At 45.6% G+C, this 25,335-nt stretch overlaps 3 protein-coding genes across 3 annotated transcripts; 1 reads left to right on the forward strand and 2 right to left on the reverse strand.

The window, feature by feature from the left end:
- Nucleotides 1–7,114, reverse strand: LOC135826035 (uncharacterized). The gene is made up of 5 exons (XM_065338668.1): nucleotides 6,785–7,114; nucleotides 2,535–2,723; nucleotides 1,921–2,049; nucleotides 1,052–1,158; nucleotides 1–785 (listed from the first exon to the last, which is right to left on the reverse strand). Exons 1-5 carry the CDS (start codon nucleotides 6,876–6,878, stop codon nucleotides 315–317), a joined length of 990 nt encoding a protein of 329 aa, XP_065194740.1. The 5' UTR covers nucleotides 6,879–7,114; the 3' UTR covers nucleotides 1–314.
- A 7,267-nt stretch (nucleotides 7,115–14,381) lies between these two features.
- LOC135826500 (uncharacterized) lies at nucleotides 14,382–18,140 on the forward strand. The gene is made up of 5 exons (XM_065339107.1): nucleotides 14,382–14,566; nucleotides 14,868–15,056; nucleotides 15,378–15,506; nucleotides 16,092–16,198; nucleotides 17,483–18,140. The coding sequence occupies exons 1-5, from the start codon at nucleotides 14,479–14,481 to the stop codon at nucleotides 17,951–17,953; spliced, it is 984 nt and encodes a 327-aa protein (XP_065195179.1). The 5' UTR covers nucleotides 14,382–14,478; the 3' UTR covers nucleotides 17,954–18,140.
- Nucleotides 18,141–20,245: 2,105 nt separating this feature from the next.
- On the reverse strand, nucleotides 20,246–23,906 carry LOC135825804 (uncharacterized). The gene is made up of 5 exons (XM_065338427.1): nucleotides 23,700–23,906; nucleotides 22,904–23,086; nucleotides 22,106–22,234; nucleotides 21,583–21,689; nucleotides 20,246–21,116 (listed from the first exon to the last, which is right to left on the reverse strand). Exons 1-5 carry the CDS (start codon nucleotides 23,809–23,811, stop codon nucleotides 20,646–20,648), a joined length of 1,002 nt encoding a protein of 333 aa, XP_065194499.1. The 5' UTR covers nucleotides 23,812–23,906; the 3' UTR covers nucleotides 20,246–20,645.
- Nucleotides 23,907–25,335: the final 1,429 nt, after the last annotated feature.

The raw sequence follows: 25,335 nt of genomic DNA on the forward strand, positions 1-25,335 counted from the left end.
TACGCTTGCCGAGAAAACAGTTCAAAGGAAACTACTAAAAGGTAGACTGGCAAACATTGAATACCCGGTACATGTACCAGCAGCAGAACAGTGAGTCAGTGATCAGCGTACAGCAAAGCGGAAGTAGCCTGGGGAGTGGGGGTAGAAAACTGTCATTGTAAATTAGTAGGTTCTGACGATGAATGACTGGCTCGAAACGTCAATAATGTTGTCAACATCACCGTAAAGAATGGTTTTATCCAGCGCATGCGCAGATTGTGAATGGCAACTGAATAGAGCGGTTGTCAGTTGACAAACGCCCCTTTCTTCGTAAATTAGAAGGGAGGGCAGATTTCCTCCACTTCCAGTAGCTGAGTACTTCCATAGCCATTGGAGGTATGACCTAGAGGTTGACCGGTCGTTGGATCCCCCACATGCACTGTAATGGTGTGGGAGCCCGTGCCAATAGCTCCACCAGACGTACCGCCACAGATGCCTTTGAGAACCGACGGGATATGAATGTTGTCCTCTCCTAGGCGAAGGTAGAATATGTCGATCGCGGAAGGAGCGGAACATTCCTCTTCATCGATCTTGACAAACCATCTAGCGCCACCCACGGTCCCCACGCCGTCCGCACTGAACACACGGATGTTAGCAGAGTAGGAGACCTTCAGCAGAGTGTCTGCACGTTTCTTGACATAGGTGATGCTGGCCAGCTGGGCATGGTCGTTGTCGTCAATGTACTGATGGTGTCTGGAGTTGAACGCGTAGCCAACTAAGGCCTTGTTACACGTCGCATTGTGTGCCTGTGGAAACAAATGAATAGAGACAGAATGTTGACTGTATAGCGTCACCCTAGAATGGATCGCTTCCCGAGAGAGTGGTTGCTTGACTAACCCTTCACGAATGATGCTAACAAAGTCTCATCTTACAAAGCATACCGTGTTGGATACCGATCTAAGAAATTCGTCAAATACATCGTTTTGCAATTGCTACTATTCCACTTGTTTGAGAACACCAAGAGCCTAATTTTTAAATCTTAATCTACGCTACAGGATCATCACACACTTACCTCCAGCGCATCCACTCTTGTGCTGACCGCCGTGACTTTGATATTGTTGGCTACAGTCGCCGACTTGACGGCGTCCAGTGACGTAGCAAGCTGTTGATATGTGGTATCTTTGCAGAAAAAAGTAAAAAATTGGCAATGAGATCAGGTCTGGGGCGGATTGGGAAGGAACTCGAAGGGAGTCATTCAATGGCAGGATATATTGCGATATGGCAATTGGGACGAACACATCAGATCACAAGTACATGTACCATCAGTCAAGCTATCAATGCACCTCAACCGTACACAGCTGTGTGATGTGAAATCCGCAACCTGAATTGAATCTAAACTTCAGAATGTGGTATGACTATGCAGGAATCAATCGATCACGAGCAGTCCCACAATCGCAGGAAATACGGCAGTAAAGCAAGTACATGACAAAAACAAGTGCTTAGTCATTTGGCTTGGATATCATCTATAAGTAGCATATGTATAATAATGGACGTGCAAGTGCTTCTTCTCATGATAGATACATGTACACTACCAGCAACACTCTCCAGAGCCAGAGGTGTCAGTCAATGATGTGCAGGTTTTGCCATACGCTGATGTAGAATTAGTGCTCAGTCACGAAGCTTTAACATGTATTCGTGTAGTTTAAAAAAATTAAAATATTGATATCGGGTACTGGGATGCATGTACAGTGAAACCTCGTTAAAAAGAACACTGATAAGACGAACTTTCGCTTTATAAGAACAAGTGTTCATAACTGTAATGGATAGAACACTGTTTACTCACTGGGTATAACATTTGGATAAAAAGAACTCCCGTTATTGCAAACAAATACCACCGGTCCCTTGGTGTTCGTGCTGAAAGAGGTGTTTGACTGTACATACGTTGCTGGCAGAATGCACCAGTCTTGTAGGGCGAGCATCTGCACTGGTATTCCGAGATGGTAGCTTGCAGCACACACAGACCTCCAACGCCACATGGGCTGAAATCCAGGCACGCTGCCAACGTGCCACCTGTGCAGACGCCACACACAACGGACAAGGGCATCGTTAATCAGAGACCGACCTCGCTCGACTACATGGGCTGCTCTCTGAAATCCGACAAAGCGAATCAATGCCACGTTGGGCGTTGTGCAGCCCTAGACTTGATTCCACTAGAATGTGATGGGTGCATTGCAACAAATTTCACTCACGCAGTCGGATTTCATTGAGCAGCATTGCACTTGCCACGAAGGGAAAACACAATGGTGAGAAACAGCGGCACTAAAAGTAAAATGGGGCTCTTTTCGGAGAGCCAAATGAGAATAGAGATGGTCAAATGTCCAGTGCACGCATGTTCAGGTATAGGAGTGTGCACTGTGGGCCGCTTAATAAGGACAGTGCATACATGTACGATGACCATGTAACTCCATGATGTGGGACAATCCAGACAATATGTTAGGATATGCTTGGACGTCAACGGTGTTCCCTTCCGCGACAATTTCGGATATTTTACTTACCCAGGCATCCCTGTACAGCTGCGGCATGCTGGGTGTTCTTCTCGAAGATGAATGCAAGCAGCTTCTCGTCAGCAGACTCTATCCGCGGAAGGTCAAAACCCAGCGAGGCCAGGTTCTGACGGTACACAATCGCCTTATCCAAAGGCACGCCTGCTCTCACGAGGAGCAGTTCGAGACAATTGGCTGCTCCTGGGAGACAGGACACATGTACACAGCGAACATGTATGTTGAAAGCAATGAAGTAGCTGCAATATAATTATAGGTATCCATTCAGCTCTGGAGAATCCGTAAAAAAGCAATACAATACCAAAAGCGTATGGTCAATTGGTGGCTTCACATAACAATTATCTCGTGTGCGAGTCGGACCTCAACACGCTATGTTCGTTCTGAAAAAATAATTATGGTATTCTTAGTTTGGAGAGCGAGTGACGCCGCTCGGTCATGGCCGTCAGCTTCGGCTGGCCCATGGGTAATGTCTTCTTCGCCAGGAAACAGGCAAGCTTGTGGAAGTATTTTGAGTAGCGGAGCAAAAGGCGAGGGCTTGTTTCGCATTGGTACGTTCAACGTCCGTGGACTTACTTCAAATTTCAAAAAAAATCAACTTATTTCAGACCTCAATAAATACAGAGTTGGACTCTGCTGTCTTCAGGAGACTAAAATCTCCGAAGGCTACGATGGAAATATTGACAACTACCGTCTACTGTGTCTCTCGTCGTCGTGTCGACATTATGGACTCGGATTCGTGGTGGAAAAGCAGTTACTGCACCGAATATATAGATATTGGCAGGTGTCGGACCGTATCGCCGTGCTACAGTTATGGCTCCCCGGGAGAACGCTGTGCTCATTTGTAAATGTCTACGCCCCGACATCAACACGCGTTGCAGCAGACCATTCATGCCTAGACGAGTTCTACAACAGCTTGCTGGAAACAATTCAAAAACTAAGGTCTTCATCGCTGCTGTTCCTGATGGGAGACTTCAACGCAAAACTTGGGAAACGACCACCCAGTGACTGCCACTCCGTATCCTATGCTGGTTCACACTCAAGGGGCCATCGCAACTACAGCGGCCAGACTTTGGCTGATTTCGCGTCCAGCAATTACCTATTTGCCTGTGACACGGCGTTTCAGCACCGTGCAGAACATATCACCACATGGACAGGCTGGCGCCACAACCCTAGTGGAGGTCCACCTTTACCCATTTACAACCAAATAGATTATATCCTTTGCCGTCACAGTGAAAGGTTTGTGGTGACGGATGCCAGATCATACGCCGGGACAAGCTTAGAAAGCGATCACCGTCTTGTGCTGGCAAACCTCAACCTGACTAAGTTGTACAAGAAGCTCAAGAGGCCGCCAGTAGCCATATCCAGCAACGCAAAATTCAATATATCGGAATTTAGTGACCCGACCAAGAAAGCAAAGTACAGAGAGGCTATCAACGAACATCTACAGGACCTCGGCAGAGAGCGGGAAGGTGTCAATGCGGAGCAACATCTGCAGTATATTGTGAACGCTATGAGTGAGGCAGCAAACACATCGGTGGGCCGCGTCCCTAAAACAAACAAGACGCATAGAAATGGCTTCAGCGGGGAAATTGAAAAGCTAGCAGCAGAGAAACGCAAACTGCGTCTCGACATTACGGTGTGCAGAGATGGAACGAAGGTAAAAGAAATGAAGACGCGACGCAACAGGCTGGCACACCAAATTCGCCGGGAATGCCTCAAGTTAGCATCGACTCGACTGGACGAACGTGTAGCTGAAATAGACCAAATGAAAGACGACGCGAAAATGTTCAAAGCAACACGACTACTGCGCCGACAGCAGCAGTCACCAGTTGTGGTTGAAGACTCTGATGGCAAACTCATTGCACAACCTAGTGAATCAGTCGAAGCATTAAGGCAACACTTCCGTGCTATATTCTGTGATCCTGCTCTGGAGTCATCTAGGCTCTTACGGACAGAGGAAGACCTTAAAAACCCTATAAAGCAGCCAGAGGTACATGCCGCAGCTAAGCGCTTGAATGATGGCCGAGCTTCGGGACCAGATGGGATACCTGCTGAACTTATCAAATATGGAACACCAGCACTGTTCTCGAACATTGCCACTACATTCAACAATTATGCCAAAGACAAATCACTCAAGCTAGGCGATGGGCTACTGATCCCGATACCAAAGCCGGGAAAGAAAAGAGGTCCTCCTGGAAATGTAAGGCCAGTTACCCTGTTGAACACCCTACGTAAACTTCTTTCATTGGTCATCCTGACGCGGATCAAGCCAGCTATCAACGGGTACTTGTCACTGAACCAGAGCGGGTTCCGGTCAGGGAGAAGTACTGGAGACGTGGTATATAGCTATCGGTGGTTATCAGCAAGATGCCAGCGTGTTGCGTCGGATATCTCAATCTTAGGCATTGATATGTCAAAGGCATTTGACACTATATCAAGGGTCAGGCTGATCGATATACTGTCAACAGTCATTGATCATGATGAGCTGCACATCATCCAGTGCCTTCTGACAGACACCACAATAAAAGTAAAGCTGAATAACATTCTCAGCCAACCATTAGTCACACATAATGGAACCCCACAAGGTGATTCTCTATCGCCAGTCCTGTTTACTGTCTACCTCGAGGCTGCATTGAGGTTGATTCGAGAGCGACTCTCACCGCGACCAGCATTGGATATTCAGCTTCAATTGCCCAATGAAACAGCGTATGCGGATGACGTAGACTTCATCAGCACCAGCCTACAATATTTGCATGACAATCAACCCATACTATCATCCTCGTTAGCGGAATACAATTTAAAAATGAATGAAGCCAAAACCGAATATACTACAATTAAAAGAGAAAAGGACAGAGTAGACGAGCGATGGCGGAACACGGTCAAACTAGGATCGATGCTTGGAGTGGAGGAAGATATCAGTCGGAGAAAACGTCTAGCAACAGGCGCCTTACATCAGCTGTGGGTGATATGGCTAAGAGGTAACCATGCCCGTGAACCCCTTCGGATTAGGTTATACGGCAGCTTTATTCTCCCAATACTTCTTTATAACTGCGGCACATGGAGCCTGACAGAGACTCAAGAAAAGAAACTTGACTCGTTCCACCGCCAGCAGTTACGAGCAGTCATAGGGGTCAAATATCCCCGTATAATACGCAATGAAGCACTGTACAAGCGCACTGGCTCCAAGCCACTCAGCAGAATCATCCAGTCTGCTAGGTGGAGAATGTTTGGCCACATGCTTCGACTAGACACCTCATCCCCGGTCCAGCAGGCTATGTCAGCATACTTTCAGCCAGGAAGCTCAGGGTTCCGAGGCCGCCCGAGAACAACACTCCCGCGATCCATCAACAACGACCTGAAAAATTCCAGATCCACAAACTCCCTCACATCACACGAGGATCTAGTTGCACTGAGGCAGCTCGCCCAGGATCGTCGAAAGTGGAAGGAACTAATGTGTGCTGTGTGTAATGGCTGAAGTTATACAATTACACTAGATACCCTTAACAATAATAACGGATACAATTACACTAGATACCCTTAACAATAATAACGGATACAATTACACTAGATACTCTAGATACTAGATACTCGGTACTCTAGATACTAGATACTCTAACAATTTTATCAAACATTATGATAATTACCACATCAAATGCTGCGGAGACCTATCCAGAATCGGCAATATGCTGGCCCTGGCCTGGAGATCTGCAACTATAATCAGCTTCTACTTTGCAACACTAACGGATTAGTCCCCTTTGTCGATTGATGGATCAATCGGTAGATTCGGCTCTGTTTTTCTTTCCTTTCTTTCTTGTTTTGAATTGTACGTTGAACTCATTGGATTTCTTTGTATTCTGTATCTCGTTATCGTTATATTTCCCTCTAGCCCTCTCGCTTAGGATGAGCTTTTTTTTATTTTTTATGGCAGCTTAAGCGAAGGCTATATACCTGCTTTATGCGGGTTGATGCCAACGCGAACAAGCAAAATAAAAATAATAATAATAAATTCTTAGTAATGAATCTAATTATATGGACGGGGTATAGAAAACAGTTTAAACGGTGTGAATTTCTCCTTTTGTCAAAACCTCATTAGGAATCCATAAACTACTGTTTTGTTGTCCACGTGATGTGCATGAACATGTTCCTTTTCTATTGACGTGCATGTACAAGAGGGCGATGCGCCAAGGGAGGAACGTGTGCTGGAGATTCAAATTCACATTCCAAGTTGGGAGTACTGGGCTTACCTGTGCTTCCAGCAGCGTCCTGGCCCTGGACAGTGCAGCCGCTAAGGGCACACAGGCACAACAGAACCACCGTGGCACTCCGCAAAACTGCCATTTTCAAGTTACAGGGACTTGCGGCCGGAAAGAACAAGATAATTAATTGGGTTTCAGACTGCCTCTAATGTGTCTTGGAGGTCATAGAGTGGATACCTCAGGATAACTCGGTGGATGTGCGTCTTTTATACGAGCAAGCGTGCATGAAACAAACAGGCCAAAGGTTAGGCGTACTAATCTGAACAGGGTAACCTGGAGAGTTTGATATTCACACCGGTGGACGGGCAAGATGCTGGTAGCCCCCAGGGACTCGTAGAATCTACACATTACTACGTCTTTGGTGGCCACACACACACAGAGAGGGTTGCGATGCCTGCATACCGCCCAGTGCCATGCATTGGTCGTCACATTCAGTAATGGACAGCGTACGGCTATTCTCATTCACGTTATAAAATGTCCAACTCTTCTGCAAGGCCATTTAGTACGAGGACAGACGTAGTCTAGCAATCGCGATGTGGGGAGCATGGGGTCTCGAGTGGGGGACGAACGGGATTAAACTACGACATTTGCAACAGTGCACAAAGTTTGAGAACAATGAGGCAAAATGACCGCACTCCGAACTCCATATTGGATGTCATATTATGGTTTTGTTCTGATATTGCGCAACGAGGATTCTATATTCAATCGCAGGACCTCGCTATCCGATGTAACCAAGCTACTCATATTTAGGGGGAGCGAGAATGAAGTCGCGTAGTCCTGATAAAGCGCACACGTGAATGCCTATGGTTTGGGATGATTAGCCACTCTTAGATGCCTGTTAGACCGTGTAGTGTGTGTTTCAGCTATTGGGACACTTTTGTCCTTCACAACTCAAATGCAACAAACAATATGCAACAAAGCGCAGAGTTACCTCAGCCAGAGCAGAAAGAGAGGTGGCGGTTTTGATCTGCAATAAGGACCACCTCCGCGTGACAAACTGTGTCAACAATAGGAATAGTTTGGAATTTCTCAAAATGCGAGAACGTTTGCGCAATGTTTGGACATTGTTTGCAGAGCTCAGACAGACGTCATTATTAGACTTATTCATGATGCATATGCATGCACACTGTACAGTCACGTGACATTTTGTCAACAGTTGAATGGAACTCTCAGAGTCAGGGACTACAAGTACAATCATGTAGGTATTTTATTGTACTGACATGTGACTAGTGGTACATGTGGGTACAATGTAGGTGATGTGACAGCTCGAGGGCACTTGCACCTGTCAAAATAATCTTTTTTATACATGCTTTAACACATGCATACATTCATGTAGCATCTGCCTTTCACACTTGACAGCCCAAGAACCCAGACTGGCCATACATGTACATGCAGCTGTGGACTAGCAGCAAGCAGTAGAACAAACTCAGTGGTTGGATGGCATCAATAATACATTCGTACTCGTGGCACTACCATAAAGCACCTGTCTGAATCATTTGTACACTTGACAGCCCAATGGCAATAACAATAACTAGACTGGCCATAACTGTGGATCGGGAACAAGAAGCAGAATAGATCAGTCATTGGATCGCATGAATAGGGCATTCGTAGTCTAGCACTCTAACAAAGCACCTGTTTAAATCTTCATTTTTTTACACTTTAAAAAAATATTTAACAGCCCAAGAACCCATACTGACCATATTCAGTTGTGGATTGGCAGCAAGCAGTGGAATGGGACAGTGATTGGATGGCATGAATAAAGCATTCATATTCTAGCACTACCGCGTGTAGCGGATGCAGACTACGGAGACAGTGGGGCAGGCAGACAGTCAGTGGCAACTGAGTGTTTTCCATGTGCTGAATCGGTGTACGACAGATGTATGTTCGGACTGTAAGGTCTTGTCTCGTTAACGCTCTTATCAATATCTCTGTTGGCGTGATATTTTGAAAACGTTTTACACGTTAAAGTGATTTTCAATCACTGTCGTGTAAACGAGGCCCAAAAACGCTTCACACAAGTAAACCACGTGATCTGAACTGAAATGTTCATGCTATCGCTTCGTCCCCGAAGGAACCCATGATTGCGCAACAACCCCGGGGAAGTGTACTTGGGCTCCAGTTATCATCGGCATCCTGACACGTTTGCACATCATAATTTCAAATATTGTTGTGTAAAATTATGTCTAGCGTTCGGCGTATTTCATCGTACCCTGCTATGAGGGATACATGATATCACCACGCAGCACAATGATTGGCAGCCGCTCTGCATAATCATAATGAAGGTGTTTTTGCTCCCATCCATTACTCCTTGGTACACACAGCCCCCCCCATCATTTCTCACAGTCTTCCTCATTTGCAAGAGAATGGGGTCCGTTTCTTTCTTACCAGATGGTACTGAACACGATAGCCCACCAACTCCGAATGCTTGAAGATATATCACAGATAGAGAGATAGAGAGAGAGAGAGATAGAGAGACAGAGAGAGACAGAGAGACAGAGAGACAGAGAGACAGAGACAGACAGAGAGACAGACAGAGAGGGTGAGAGACAGAGGGACAGAGAGAGACACAGAGAGACAGAGAAAGACAGATAAAGAGAAAGAGAGAGACAGCGACGGAGAGACAGAGTAAACGAGAGGGAGAGAGCGAGAGAGAGCGAGAGAGAGAGAGAGCGAGAGAGAGAGCGAGAGAGAGAGAGAGAGAGAGAGAGAGAGAGAGAGAGAGAGAGAGAGAGAGAGAGAGAGAGAGAGAGAGAGAGAGAGAGAGAGAGAACGAGAGAGAGCCAGCGACGGAGAGACAGAGTAAACGAGATAAATAGAGCGAGAGCGAGATAGATAGAGATAGATAGATAGATAGATAGATAGATAGATAGATAGATAGATAGATAGACAGAGAGAGAGAGAGAGAGAGAGAGAGAGAGAGAGAGAGAGAGAGAGAGAGAGAGAGACAGAGAGAGAGAGAGAGAGAGAGAGAGAGAGAGAGAGAGAGAGAGAGAGAGGGAGAGAGGGAGAGAGGGAGAGAGAGAGAGAGAGAGAGAGAGAGAGAGAGAGAGAGAGAGAGAGAGAGAGAGAGAGAGAGAGAGAGAGAGAGAGAGAGAGAGAGAGAGAGAGAGAGAGAGAGAGAGAGAGAGAGAGAGGGAGAGAGGGAGAGAGAGAGAGGGAGAGAGATGAAGCGAAAGAAAAGCTGAATTGACGGCAGTTTGCAGAAGTCTTCGATCTCAGCGCCTCGCAGCACATTACGGAACGTTGGCCACATGATCAGTAGGCATTGTGCTTAGAGAACTATGTAGACCGTCAAAGGAAAACATTTCCGACGAGAATATCTCTCTCGCTAAGCGGTATTCATGTCACGAAATGGTCTTACGCTCAAAAACCTCATCTTTGTTAATGATAACAGCAATACAGGCGTAGAAAACAGTAATGGCTAAGCACGGCCACAACAGGCAAAATAAACGTTACTTGAACAACTTCTTAAAAGGTGATTGCACTTTGTTGTGGCCGTGCTTGACCACTACTGTATTCTGCGCCTTCATTGCTGTTTTCCGCTCATGTTTTGCTGTCATTGTCCTACTACTAGTCCTGATTACACCATTGTATTTGTACACGTGTAGGTCTAGCCAAATTTGTGCCACTTCCAGGGCGTCAATGGCGGACTAGTTGAGGGCGCCAAATACTAAGTATGCACTCTAGGTTGGTTTTCACCGAGTGCAACCTTACTAGTAGGCTATTAGCAGCTTTGTTAGTACCCACTTAATTAATATGTGTTTCTCACCCTTTTACTAACACGGTTACATTAATTCCTTCCTTACATGATCGCCACAACCCAGCATGGGCAAAGGCTAGCAAAATAGAAAAACACAGGGCGGCACATAGCGATGGCAGCTGAAGCGGTGGAGGTGGGGCAAGAGCAGCTAAGCCATCAACACTGCTATGCGCACCAAACAGACAATAGAAAATGAACAGGAGTACTAGAGAGCAAATGAGAGGTAAAGTTGGCTTCACGGTCACGGAATGTGTGTTATGAGAAAGAAGGTCGAGAAGCAGGGACGCGCGTACGTTGGCACGTGCAGCAGCAGATAGCCGCTTGCGTGCGCGCTCACACACACACACACACACACACACACACACACAGGCGCGCGCATGTACACACAGTTTCCATCCCTATTCCTTTAGAAAAATGGTACAGTAACACTATGGACTTGTTTCCCACACCGATTGACAACTCTAGACTGCCTCACTGAATTGAAGCGTCATTTGCAAATTCACATTTGTAAAGTACATGTACATGTATCTGTTCGACTGCACTGGCAAACTCCTTTACGAACAATCATTGATTTACATGCTTGTTCTTTCCCTGTGGATCCTTTGTAGAGCATCTATCATCTTCACACTAACTTTCTACACTCTGTTTTCCGATTTGAAACTCGGATGTTGAGCACTTACAATGTACTCTTACTCCATTCAAGAGTTAAAACTCATATCCATAATTACATGTATGTCCCTTTCCTTTCTGCACTCTCTTTTTCCATTAATTATGTTCCTAGCACAGAAATATAGGTGATCCTCGAGCCTCCCCACTCCCCACTCACCCTCCCCACCCCCCCCCCGTTTAAAAAAATCACGATTCGCATGAGGCTCAGCTGGAGGTCGAGTTTTGCGCATATGGATCAAGGCGCAGATGCAGCACTTAAAGCGGTGGGAGTAGATCAGACCCACCACGAAAGTGGTCCCACCCCAGTTAGCCTTTGGGAAATCCTGAATTCTGTCTGCCGTTCGCTCTGCAAGTTTGCAGACTTGGTGTTGTAATCCCTTGTGTTTCTCTTTTTGCAAGATGGTCCTTTGCCCAAAAGTAAAATGTGATGAACCAAATCAATCTAGGAATGCCCTGAAAGTAGTGAACAACCGCGTGAAGGACATTCTCCCAAAATGGTGAACAGCGCGGTAAGAAGGAATTGAACAAGTAGTACAGATAGTACAGCAAGGCGACTCAACTGTGAATATGCAACAGCAGCTTGTTTTCTGGTTCGCGGAGATGGGAGGATGGCGGTTGAGGTTGTGCGGGAGAGCTCAGTGTGTGAGTCAGTATCCTCTTGTTTGTGAAATCAACAAAGCAAGGCACAATGATTGCGTACATGAAACAATTATTTATATTGTTATTATGCTTGTTCGCGTTGACATCACCAAGCAAGCTTGGCTAGTCTTCGCAAAATCCAAATGAACAAAAGAAATGAGGAACGAGCGAGGCCAATGATGTGACACACGCGTGCAACTGCAGAATAGACAAAATGAGTATACATGTACATGTAATAAGACGCAAAAAAACAATAAAAAAGAGTAAATTATCGTGTCCGTTCCCGAAGGGAGCTCACGACGGCCGCTTCCACCCGATAAACCCTAGCGGCAGATGCAGCGCCTAACGGTGGGGGTGAGTGGATAAGTCTCACAACCACTGGCACAAGTGCGGACACAAAAAACAATGCACCTGTCAAAACTCCCGTTGTCTAATCTTATCACTATCAGGTCTTGTGCATGGTCGTCCCTGCCCTGGACTGGTCCTTATGTCATGGCCACACTGCACGTGCCAGGGAGTCATAATAACATATACGACTCCCTGGCACGTACATTGACACGTACATGTCATTGTACGTGAACACTGCACAAGTAGACCTACAATGTACATGTACATGTGCCGTACTATCTCTATTATAAGCACGGTCCTTTATTTTTTCAATGTACCTCCGCCCCGTGCTATTATTGGAGACGTTCCTTTATTGGAGACTGTTCCATTATTATTTCAACCTCATTTCAGAGGCTTGTTGCCATGCCAAATTCATGTCAGACACGCACATTTCAGGGGGTTTTCGCCGGTACAGATAATGAATTTACACAGTGTGCTTATAATGGAGACTGAGCACTTTATTTTTTGAATGCCGCCCCAAGGTGTTCTATTATTGGAGACTGTGCTTATATTAGAGATAATACGGTATGTGATAACAGGTGCAATGCCAATGGGGCTCGACTGAATTTATATTCTATCATTATTTCTATGCAGCAACAAGGAGGACTAAGTTCGCTGTAAGAATTTCCTATTTGTCAACATGCATTAGTATAATGTAAAACGATGCTTGTGGGGCACACATCGAGATAGGCCGAGAATGGGAGGATTTGTTCAGAACTGTCATCTTTCCACCGTCGTCAGTGAATCTACTACTAGTACTAGTATCCGAAAAATATTATTTTTCTCTTTCCTTTGAAAATGCATCGGCCCGTGAGCATAGTGAGCCGGCCACGAACACTGAGAGTACGTCTTGAGGATGTTGATGTGCACGTGGTCGATGCCACTGTGCGAAAGCTAGAGCCTAGGTGATGAGAGCTCTGGAGAACCCGTGCACATGATGCAGCAGGCCTGTGGTTCTGCCAAAGCGAAACACGTAACTGTACACACCAATAATCATGATAATTACTATTAATAGTGTAGTACTACTACTATGATGCTACCAATAACATCAAGAGTAGATAAACAAGAGTGTGCAACTCGCGGATGGGTTGGCCCACGGCGGAATTTTTTGTTGACGTAATCTTTTCGACGACGCACGCGCTGCGAGCCTTTTGGAGAGTTTTCCCTCGTGCACTTGGCTGGGCTTTACACAAGTACATGTCCAAGGTCGGTGCCCAGCACGTGCTCTCACACTGCTCTGCGGCAGAATCCGCGTTTCTCTGAAAAAAGGTGACGTAAACAAAAAATTCCGCCGTGGGCGCGGGGTATCTGCAGATTGTGCAGGAGAGATCCGGAGTTGCACACTCTTGTTTATCTACTCTTGATAACATGTTTAGCCTTGTCACAAGACGACCGGTGTTGACGTTGCCAGGTGTTGGTTGTATGCTGCAGTAGCGACGTGCCCGTTGCAATGAGGTAAGTACATGTCTATGCATGCCCGCTTCATGTATTGCACCTCTGGCTCTCGCCGTCTTGGAGGTATTGTACATGTAGCGGAGATTCAAAAAAGACATTATGTCCTTACTATACTAATGAATGATCCCGAGAAGGCCCTTTGAGGCGCCACTGCGTGTGACCTGCATGCATTTGGTGGGCCTGTCTATCGAGTGCATCTTTGCATGGAGGCAGGGCTAGTCGTCTGTCAGCGTCAGCATCTTTTTGACAGCAATTAATGCACAGCAGATGTAATCAGTCAATGGCTATAATGGTAATTGCTAACTCATACTCCTGGCTGTAAACACCTGCTATCTACTTTACCAGGCACGCTGAAAACATGTTATGAGAACACTACGGTAACCTGTCATACAATCAGACCACAATGGGAATCCAATCGAGCTGCAAAACGTGATTCACGTCCATAGCCATGTGCACAGCAGGTCAGTGGAACGGATCCAGCGAGGCAATCCCACGCCGCGCCAGGCGCTGTGCAGCACCACATCTGTAAAATACATGGATGGGAACTGGCGCAGGGCGCAAACTGACTCAACCCATCGGATTTCAATGTGCAGCACCGTACTTCAAACGTGGCTAGGGTTATCAGGCTATCCCCAATCTAGCGCACACAGACGAGTATAAATACGGCTACATCCATCGGGAAAAGCAGGCATTGCTGAGGTCAAATCGGCGAGAAAGACGTCCAAAGTCTGAATACTCTCCAAGTACATTTTCCAAACAAAGGCTATTGAGAATGATTCACAGCCTCTTCCTGACGTTCTTATGCCTCCTGGCTATGCGTAGCAGTGATGCGCAGGCATATGAAACCTCACAAAGTCAAGGTAACGTACAGCCACCAAATGCTAAAATGACCTTCCGATGAATGTTGTATTTGTAGTTTCAAAAGTTTACGTCCTGTGACTATCCGACAGTCTGTCATATCCGGGAAACCTAGTAAATGTACTTTAATAATATATTTGTGATATGTGAGGTGGAGCAAAAACCTTTCTTACTAGCTTAATCGCACGCCTTGAACACCTATTGTAACCGTGCATGTATTCCTGTGTAGCTTCATACTCTAGCTTATGTCCTTTTGATCTGACGAACCTCAGTCCTCTCCATCATGCCTTTGCCGCCCTTCAGGCGCAGCCGATTGTCTTGAACTGCTCCTCCTGAGATCTGGCGTTCCTTTGGACAAGGCGATTGTGTACCGTCAGAACCTGGCCTCGCTGGGTTTTGACCTTCCGCGGATAGAGTCGGCTGACGAGAAGCTGCTTGCATTCATCTTCGAGAAGAACGCCCAGCATGCCACAGCCGTACAGGGATGTCTGGGTAAGTTGGAAATCTCGACACTGTTATCAAACTGATGTATTCACGCGGGTTAACGTTAGCTTCTTTTTGTTTGCTTGATGTAGCTGCTACGTCTATCGTTATTCTGGAATAGGTGGCAAAGTCGAGCCATTGCGATCGTATTGTAATACTTTCATGTGCTGAATCTCCCTACCGGACTATCCTCGTCCATGTAGTCGTAATAATTATTAGTAATAATTATGTGCGGGACTGTGGGCCCAACACGTCGCCAGAACTGATGATGTTCTAAATTTCATGCGTGTGTGTGTGTATGATTGATTGCGCATGTACATGTACATGTAGGTGGGACCCTTGCAGCGTGCGTGGACTACAGTCCGTGTGGAACTGACGGTCAGTGTTTGGTGAGCAGTGACAGCTCGGGCTATCACTGTGACTGCTCGCCATTCACGACCGGCATGTTCTGTGAAGAAGGTGAGTTTTTTTTAGTTTTTTTTATTTTGTAAGTCGTCGACTATGCTCAGGCTGCCTACCGAGAGTGCTCAACAAGACGAAAGCCGAGGAGCATAGTATTAGATAAAGGTTTTCCCCAACACGGGAGCTCGCGCTATGACACTTGACTGACTGTCGACTGCCATCCAGAGCGCCCGAGAAGTCCATTGAACCTTTCCTGGTATTATTAGTAGATGTTGAAAAGAAGCATTTGTTTTAATGGTCGCAGCTGGGATAACGACTACACCAAGGCTTCGTGATAGAGCATGGCCCCGGGCCAAAGGCGAGAGTCTCTGACGCTGGTCCACACCCTGATGGTGACATTCAATAGTGTTTTCAGACTTTCCACGTTCTCAACTTCCTCGCACTTATTATGTGTGGTCATTTCCCCCTTCTTATTCATAATACATGTAGAAGGGTTTATCGGGTTTTAGCCGGCGTCGTGAGTTCCCTTCAGGAACGGAAAAGATAATTTTTTTACTATAATGCATAATAGTCTGCCACTACAGTCAGCATGGGTTACTACTGATACTACTGATATTTTCTACTCTGCTCGTGTTTGCACAGACACAACGCTGCAGACGCTGAATACGTCGGTGAAGATGGTCACACTCTCTACCGTCGCTAACAGCATGAAACTAGCGGCTCTCGGCGCAAGAGTTGCAGATCTGGAGGTAATTCTGGAGGCTATTATACATGTACATGTATGCGTAACTACCAGAGTGCGTTTGAAGAAAAGTATAGACCTCTGGTTTAAAAAAACATTAGGCCAGCGTTTATACCGCATAAAATCTGTCATCACTTTGTACATAACATTTCCGAAATTGGGCGTTTATTATCCAATCTCTTAGAAATTAATATGAGAACATTTTGCGTGACGGTGTGCCTCCTGAGCGATATTCGGAAGAAATGTCTCAAAAAGCTCCAACCAAATTTGAAGTAGTCGCAAAAGTGTAGAAATCTATAGTTTTGAAACGCACTATAAGGCCCTGCTCAATGAAATCCGACCAAGTGAGTCAGCTTATTGCCCTGAATGTGTGATAATCCCAGCGTGTGTAGGTCTAGGGCTGCACAGTGGCCGGCACATATTCACCTTGCTCTATTGGATTTCATTGTGTTCCACAAGTCTGTAGTGTCACAGGAACGTGAGTGATTAAATCTGAAGAACTATGTTGTGCAGTCAGGGCTGGGATGACGCTGCACACACGGCTAGTGGTAAGAGTATCGCCGACCTCTAGTCCCTAGTTCGAAACCTGGTGATGATAGTCAATTTTTCTTCATATCTTTCCGTCATTTAACCATCCTTTCATGCCCACTCATTATTCATATTCGTAAGTTTTTGAAGTATGCATGATGAGTAGATCATGATGTAATTATGAGAGCTGGTCCCAGATTAAACCAGGTCACAAGTTTATGGAGCTACTAGTTTCAGGCAACTGTCGGGAGATTGACCGCACTGCGATTTCTAAACCAAAACCGTATTGATTGTATTTTTAATTTAGTGGTATGTTTGGCTTAAGGCTGGAGTACGTGCTATGACCCTCCTCCACCCAACCAAAACAAATTGTTACCAATCATACCCACACAGAGTGGCGTGGAGGTACATGTGAAAGACAAGTGCCGAAAATGACAAGACAGTGTATAAAATTGTGCACATGTAGCCAGCAGTGTGTTGTTCCACTAAAGACCTACATTGTACATGTATGGGAGGGGTATGGGGCAATATCCACTACGCAGAGTGTGAACGATAAACCCGATGTTCAGCGTTTCGGCCAATATTTTGATCGCATCCAGGCTAATATTCCAGGATATAGAAAATGACAGAACGTGCATGCTGTAAACATGCATTTTTCACATAAGTGATATGGAGCAGAGAGAATGCCCCAGAGGCTCGAGGCCTCTTGAAGGCACACTTTATATTCTCATTATATGCTTACATTTTCTTGATCCCACTGCAGGAGCACCATGATGAATGTGAGCAAGCCTTGGTTGGCTACGCATTCAACTCCAGATATCATAATTTCATTGACAACAACGACCATGCCCAGTTAGCCAGCATTACGTATGTCAAGAAACGTGCAGACACTCTGCTGAAGGTCTCCTACTCTGCCAATATCCGTGTGATTGGCGGAGGTGTGAACGGGGGTAGGGCTGCAAGGTGGTTTGTGAAGATCGATGGACAGGAGTGTTCTGATCCGACCCTGGTGGATATCTGGTACTATCGCACCGACACGGAGAACATTCACATTCCGTCCGACCTGAAGGGTATTTGCCGCGGTACCTCTGATGGGCGAATCGGTGCTGGATCCCACACTATCACAGTCCATGTGGGTGAGTCGCCCATTGACAATTATCCTCTCGGCCGTACTTCGAATGGATATGGTAGCACGCAGCTCCTTGAGGTACAGGAGATTTGCCCTCCCTTCTAAACGAATTGATATCTTTCCGGAATCGTTTTACATGCTGCGCTGCCATTCCCTTTTCCACTTCATTACAATATTTTATGAATAACTATGCGAAGGTGCATGTGCATGGCGGCAACATCTCCTTCTTGGTCTCACCTTTTGATCTTTTTTTGATCTTTTTTTTACAAAATACACAACTCACCGGCAGGCACATGGGGCTAGCATGGGGTGAGATGGTGCTGGTGGGGCTTGCCATGCTCAACCGACCAGATGTCTCGGCATCTTCACATGGCAAGCGCACCAAATTAGGGAGGGAAGCATAAGCATGAGGTGAAAAAAGCACGGGAGAAAATGGAAGATTTAGAACGAAGGAGAGGATCGAATTATTTTGGAACACAGCAGAAAAGAGCAAAATAATCAAACAGATAATAGGAGTGAAAGGAGAGTGTCAAATGAATCTGCTGTCCTTTGGCTTGCGTTCTATATCCCTTTCTTCGAGTCTTACATCCATCTGTGGCATGCAAGTGCATCTTCTGATTCAATTGTATTGCATGAACACCACGTTTTTTACCTAGTGTGTAGTTCACGCATGCATTAAAGTTACCCTAAACACCCAGCCAAGAGAATACAATAATTATCTATATTGAACCTTTTCGCTCCATTATCAATAAAATACTGTTACAGGGTGCGACAGAGCTCTCGGCCATTGAAGAAAATGTTGAGTCACCTCCACCATTACACTGCGCTCTTTAGCCGACTAGACCCTCCTGCACACAACCATCACCATTGCGAGGACACTTCCGTAGGCAATATTGATAAACTCCTTTAGACATCTGTTTCGGTAAAACATGTACATAGCTCATCAGTGAAGGTAGATGTTGAATGATTAAAAATATAGACCAAACTGCTATTATATAGGGGGTTTCCACATACAAAACTGGCATAGCTGAGGTGATAACGCGGGAAAAGGAAAGTGTGAAGTACTGTTGACGCGCATTGGCGCTCGGACAACTGCAATACTAGTACACAGACTCTCACTAGGTACATCTACTCTGATTCTGGCACGTTATTTCTGCATTGAATAGTGATTGATTTTCCGCGCCGAATTTCCGACGCTGCATGCATGTCCAATGCGCGTCAACAGTACTTCCCACTTTCCTTTTCCCGCGTTATCACCTCAGCTATGCCAGTTTTGTATGTGGAAACCCCCTATATAATAGCAGTTTGGTCTATATTTTTAATCATTCAACATCTACCTTCACTGATGAGCTATGTATTAGCGAAACAGCTGTCTGAAGGAGTTTATCAATATCGTCTACGGCAGTGTCCTCGCAATGGTGATGGTTGTGTGCAGGAGGGTCTAGTCGGCTAAAGAGCGCAGTGTAATGGTGGAGAATGAGGAAATAAAAGCAGGAAACACATTACAGCTCAAGAATTCTTCTTGACATATTCACGATCAATGGTGCCAAACAATTCCAACGCCAACATGTTCTCCTCGTGAACACATAATTCAGCATCCAACTTACGAATGCAAAAGACTCCTAATACAGCAAGATACAACTTAGACCTACCACGTGATCTAGCACGTGACCTACCACGTGTCTAAACAGAAAAAGACAGAATCTGTACACTACTCACGCCAACTGGCACCGAGTGTAAAGTGATTCTTGATTGGCCGAAGTCCGCTTTCCTGACTCTGACGCATCCGTTGCTCTCACCTCCCATGTCGCACTTCCCGGGTCCCCTCAATTATAAGCAATGCCCCCACTCCCCCGAGGGACTATTCTTGCATGTGTTGACTCTGTGTCCAGTTTTCTTGGTTTCCGCGGTCTGCCACGCTTCCTGGTCTTTACTGTATCCCCTCCACCCCAGGCAATTTTCGCGCCGAGGATTGAGGATTTTTCGAACGATTCCATAATCGGCCGAGCTGCTGCAACTCTCTTTCTCTCTCTCTCTCTCCCTCTCTTTCTCCCCCTCTCTCTCTATCTATCTGTCTCTGTCTCTGTCTCTCTGTCTGTCTCTCTTTCTCTGTCTCTCTTTCTCTCTGTCTGTGTGTGTGTCTCTCTCTCTCCCCTTCTCTCTCTCTCGCTCTCTCTCTCTCTCTCTCTCTCTCTCTCTCTCTCTCTCTCTCTCTCTCTCTCTCTCTCTCTCTCTCTCTCTCTCTCTCTCTCTCTCTCACTCTCTCTCTCTCTCTCTCTCTCTCTCTCTCTCTCTTTCTCTCTTTCTCTCTTTCTCTCTCTCTCTCTCTCTCGCTCTCTCTCTCTCTCTCCCTCTCTCTCTTTCTCAAAACATTCTGACCAGTGAGGACAAGGCATTAGTTTGAAGGCGTTTGAAAAAAAGAAAAGGATGAAGATTATAATTGTCTGTCACCGCCAGGAATCGAGTATCTTATTTCGTAAATCTTCCAATGCATAATGTGAGATGTAAAATAAGAAAATATTGAAGGAAAAGAGGAGAACATGAGATAGTAGAGCAAGCAAAAAGTACTCGTGTGCTAGCGTTTTAGCAGAAGAGGAACGTGCATGTAATAGATGGGTGTAAGGTTGGAAAGAAGGAATGCGAAACACTAGACAAATGGCGAGAACAGATTAGGAGGTAAGACAGAGAAAGAGGTGGTGCGGCCGTGCACGTGTACGTGTACTTTCGCATAATCACACACATTATCTAAGAGCGGTAAGCGCAGCCTGAAAACGATTTCCACTATATTTCAGTCGGTTTAGAAGGGAGGGCAAATCTCTTGTACCTCAAGGAGTTGTGTGCTGCCGTATCCATTCGAAGTACGGCCGAGAGGATGATTGTCAATGGGCGACTCACCCACATGGACTGTGATAGTATGGGATCCGGTACCAATTCGCCCATCAGAGGTACCGCGGCAAATACCTTTCAGATCGGCCGGAATGTGAATGTTCTCCGTGTCGGTGCGATAGTACCAGATATCCACAAGGGTCGGATCGGAACACTCCTGTCCATCGATCTTCACAAACCACCTTGCAGCCCTACCCCCGTTCACACCTCCGCCAAGCACACGGATATTAGCAGAGTAAGAGACCTTCAGCAGAGTGTCTGCACGTTTCTTGACATACGTAATGCTGGCCAGCTGGGCATGGTCGTTGTCGTCAATATACTGATGGTGTCTGGAGTTGAACGCGTAACCAACCAAGGACTTGTAACACGCTGCATTGTATGCCTGAAAAAGAGAAAGCAAAGGAAGGGTTTGGAACTTTCCAGATGTGTCCCCGCAGACCATAGTGACCCATAACCCAAGCTGCTATTCTTAGTCGTGCGCCCTGACTCCATGGTTAAATAGCTCATTGCGTCCAAAACACCCCTTTCATATCTAGCAAACATAGAGGTTGACACAGATGTGTCTAGTTATCGTCGGGATGGGTTGAAACTCTGGTGCCCAGAACTAGTAATATCAGTAGAAGTAGAAGTCTAGTATAAAAGCACCGTACAACGAACCATGTTTTTACAAGCCCGAACTGCGAGGTTTGTGTGGTCAGATATAGAGAATGCTCCGAGATGCTGCCTGATGAGTGTGACAGATAGGTCTGAGTAAGAGCCGATAAGAGACTTGGTTTGGTGTTGGTTTTCATGTTACTTTGTGGCTGGTGTCTGAAGCAGCAGCCTCCAGTATTCGGTTGCTGTCTTACCTCTAGCACATCAACTCGCTTGCTAACTGCAGTGACCTTCTTGGTATTCTTGACAGCGTTTCCTCGGACGACGTCAACTGCATTGGTCAACCGTTGCACTGATGTGTCTATAGTGAAAACGAAGAGAGACGACAGCAGTGAGATGGCGAACTCTAAACAGGGTGATCCTTGACGCCAGGTCGGAGCGCTCAGTGAACGTTTAAAACTTGACATTCACGGATCCACGTCACCGCAATCCAGTACGGACGTATGGGGATCGATTGTCACAAAGATGTACCCATTTAGACTGGAAGGATATTGTAATAAGCCCCTAATCAGTAGTTGTCACGTTTGTCCTTGTCTCTGCACCATATTATTTACGAGTTGGGTATGTCAACATAGTAAAAAAATATTTTAAAAAAAATAAATAAAAATTGTTTGGAAAAAGAGCACTACGTGTTGTATGGTAAATTGAGTTCCCATTTGAATTGCTGTTTGACAAGGAAATCGTTCACTGATACGAGAGAGATTGTGGCCAACTCACCCACTTGGCAGAAGTCACCAGTGCGGTATGGAGAGCAGACGCAGTGATACGTGGCCAGTTCCTCACTGAACTCACATTGACCCTCAGAGCCGCATGGGCTGTAGTCGTGGCATGCTGGTAGATCTCCTTCTGCATGGTATTCGCAAACATATTGCAGAACAATACTTTTTCATTGAGCTTCAAGATACAAAGAAAGGGGGCGTAAGGTATTTTTGAACAAAGAAATTTATCTTGGCCAGGATATCGCTGTAATCAAGCAGATTAGTATGCAAAAACCGAACTGAATACTCTTCATCCATCAGAGACATAATTTTGGCTGTTTGAATATTGTAACTGTGCTTAAATCCACGTATACAGCACACGCGGCGGTCAAAACGGGCTTTTCTCAGGAAAGCGCAACGCAAAGCAACAACAGAGCCATATGGAGGCTCAATTAGGTTTGAACGTACCATAATGATGGCTCTTGTGCAATGTAAAAGTACCTGTGAAGATCGTTTTGCGAGTTTTTTTACCACTTTTTATAGCCCGGCGTTTCTTTTAATCCAGTTATATTGTCTAAACTACCTACAGTTTCCCAATCATAATTACAGAGGCTTAGGTTCTGCGAAAGTGAACCACAATAATTACGTCTTTTTTTTACGTGTAATAACATTGGAGCTCTTACGATGAAGAAGGTGGAGGGTTTCGGTTACAAGGCGTGAAAAATGTCCTCAGCATATTCTAGGAGTCTATGTGGAAAGAAATGGAATACCCATCATCAGAACTTGAGGTTCGTGCAAATACAGTACATTTACTTACTCAAACAACTTTGCACAGCCCTGGCATGTGCCAAGTTCTTCTCCAGAATGAACGCCAGCAGTTTCTCGTCGGTGGCCTTGATCTTTGGCAAGTCGAATTGCAGCGAGGCCAAGGTTCCTTTGTAAGTTATGGCTTTGGCCAGAGGAACTCCAGACCTCACCAACAGCTTTTCAAGGCAGTTGCCTGGATAAACAGAGGTTGGACGATAGAAATATTCATGAAATGTACTCAAATACTCTAACGATACATAGAGATGGTATACATTCAATGGAAGGATATCGGACTGCCAATCGTTACATCTATTGGTAGCGACCTGGCTCACAATGATAAGAATCTTCGTTGCTCGAAACGCTCGAGCTCTAGCCGTACTCGCAAGGCTAGAGGTGAGACTTGATTGACTCACACCTGCCATTTACAGTATACAAGACGTTCTGGACACGACAGAACTAATTCGTGGTGGTGACCTTGGAGGCAATGATGAGAAAGTTGGTTGCTCGCAATGTTCGAGCGTGTTAAAGGTTCGGGAATACATCTAGCTGGAATATTGTGAGAAATCGACTTCTTACTAATTTCACCAAGGTACCTAAAGGTATCGCCAAGGCACCTAAACCAACTGCTTACACCTAAGTACTAACACGTTAAGAATCACGAGTTATACTGGAAGGAAGCAATGCCCTGCACACGAAATACGTAATGGAATCCACTGAACATACTGAACCACAATAATCCTGCAATCGATGCTCGTCTTCTCTTACGATATCTGATTGAGAAAAAAAACTAAACAGAACACACTTACCTGCAGGCAGGTTGAGTTGTACGGTTGCTCCTGGCTCGTTTTGTGCATTGCCACCTTGAAATGATAGCATGCAAATCAGAAGTAGCGAGAGGGTGAGGCTGACCCCATCCATGATGATTATGCTCAAACAGTAGTGTTGTAAGCAATCGACTGCAGAATGTCTTCAGATGGTCTTTACTGAACTTCACCACGAGTGGCTGGGAAACTGGAAACTGATAATTACAGATTGCACCACTTCTGCTTTTATAGCAATCCAAGACCATTTTCCTTGATTGATATAAATTTGACGCCAAGCCTCAGGGAATAGACGTTGCTCCATCGGCTGACACCCCAACAACCATCAACCGACACCAACACATTCCCATGGGAATATGGCCTGGTTATGGAGAATGCATGAATCACTCGTGTTGGCGACTAGACTTCTTGAGAAATTTGTGCACGTTTTTGACACCTTTGGGGAATGAGGTCAGTGTTTGAAGGGGACTTCAGAATCCAGGAGCTGTATGCGTGAAGAGGTACCAAATGCATCATGATGTCGGCCAAATTGATTTGCTTGTACTTTCACCGGAGCCGATTGCAAGAAAGTATAGATCAAAATGCGTGGCACAAGCGCTTGCCTGAGGCCTGAATGCTCTGAGCGGCGAGCTCTTTGTTGCATACATGTATAAACAAAATATTTGCGTAGGGGGCAAGTCCCACCTTGTAGGTGTTGAATGCTCTGAGCGGCGAGCTCTTTGCTATGTAACCATTATAAAGAAATATGTGCCTTGGAGGCAATTCCGACATTGTAAGCATTTTGCTCTGTGGACAAAACGACCATCTTGTTTACAAGTGTTGCACTCTCTGACCTTTGACTGCAACATAAGGATTATGAAAAACAGCCCTGGTAACTTTTCAATTCTTCTACTCGTAGACTTAATTAAACATCGGACGGCGAATGAAAGATATTCAACCCATATTTACCTGGCATAGGATATTTGGAAATTTGGCAAAACAAAATAACAAGATACAGGGGAGGCAGGGATGACGTGCTGATGTGCTGGCAGTTGTATTTCTCGCCGGCAAAGCGAAGCGAGATAGGGGAGAAATGAATGATTGATGGCGCAACATACTCGGTTGCAAATAAGATTATGGCATCTGGAGTGTTCTTTATCGTTGTTTCTTTTCCTGGCTTCCTCAGTTAGTTTCGAGTCTCACGCCTGGCTGTGACCGACCACCCTTCACTTTGTCCTGTTGCTATTGCTGCCTTTGTCTATGCGTATTTGGTTGGTTGTTTCTTTATATTTTACCTCGCACATTCAAACCGAATGACGACCCAATAAAGGAGAACAAAAACAGAGAACACGGCAAAGGGGAGGTGGGATGATGTCCAGTGATCTCTAAATACACCGAACTGAGACTGAGTCTAGGGTTGGATAATTACCAGCCGCCACCAGATGCCACCAGTAGTGCCCGAATGGATGCCTTCTGATCCCTGTCTGACCTCAACTTATTTCCAGTGTTAAAGGCAAAGGCCATATGCGCCGTTTTTTAACCTCCCATATGATGGGTAGAGGGTTTGATGAATGACTGGCGCCTACCTTTGGAAACGAGTTCTAATTGAATTCACGACCTTGTCTTGTCACACAACAGTTGT

This window comes from Sycon ciliatum, chromosome 10 (genome assembly GCF_964019385.1).
Source record: "Sycon ciliatum chromosome 10, ocSycCili1.1, whole genome shotgun sequence".
Taxonomy (NCBI): Eukaryota; Metazoa; Porifera; class Calcarea; order Leucosolenida; family Sycettidae; genus Sycon; species Sycon ciliatum.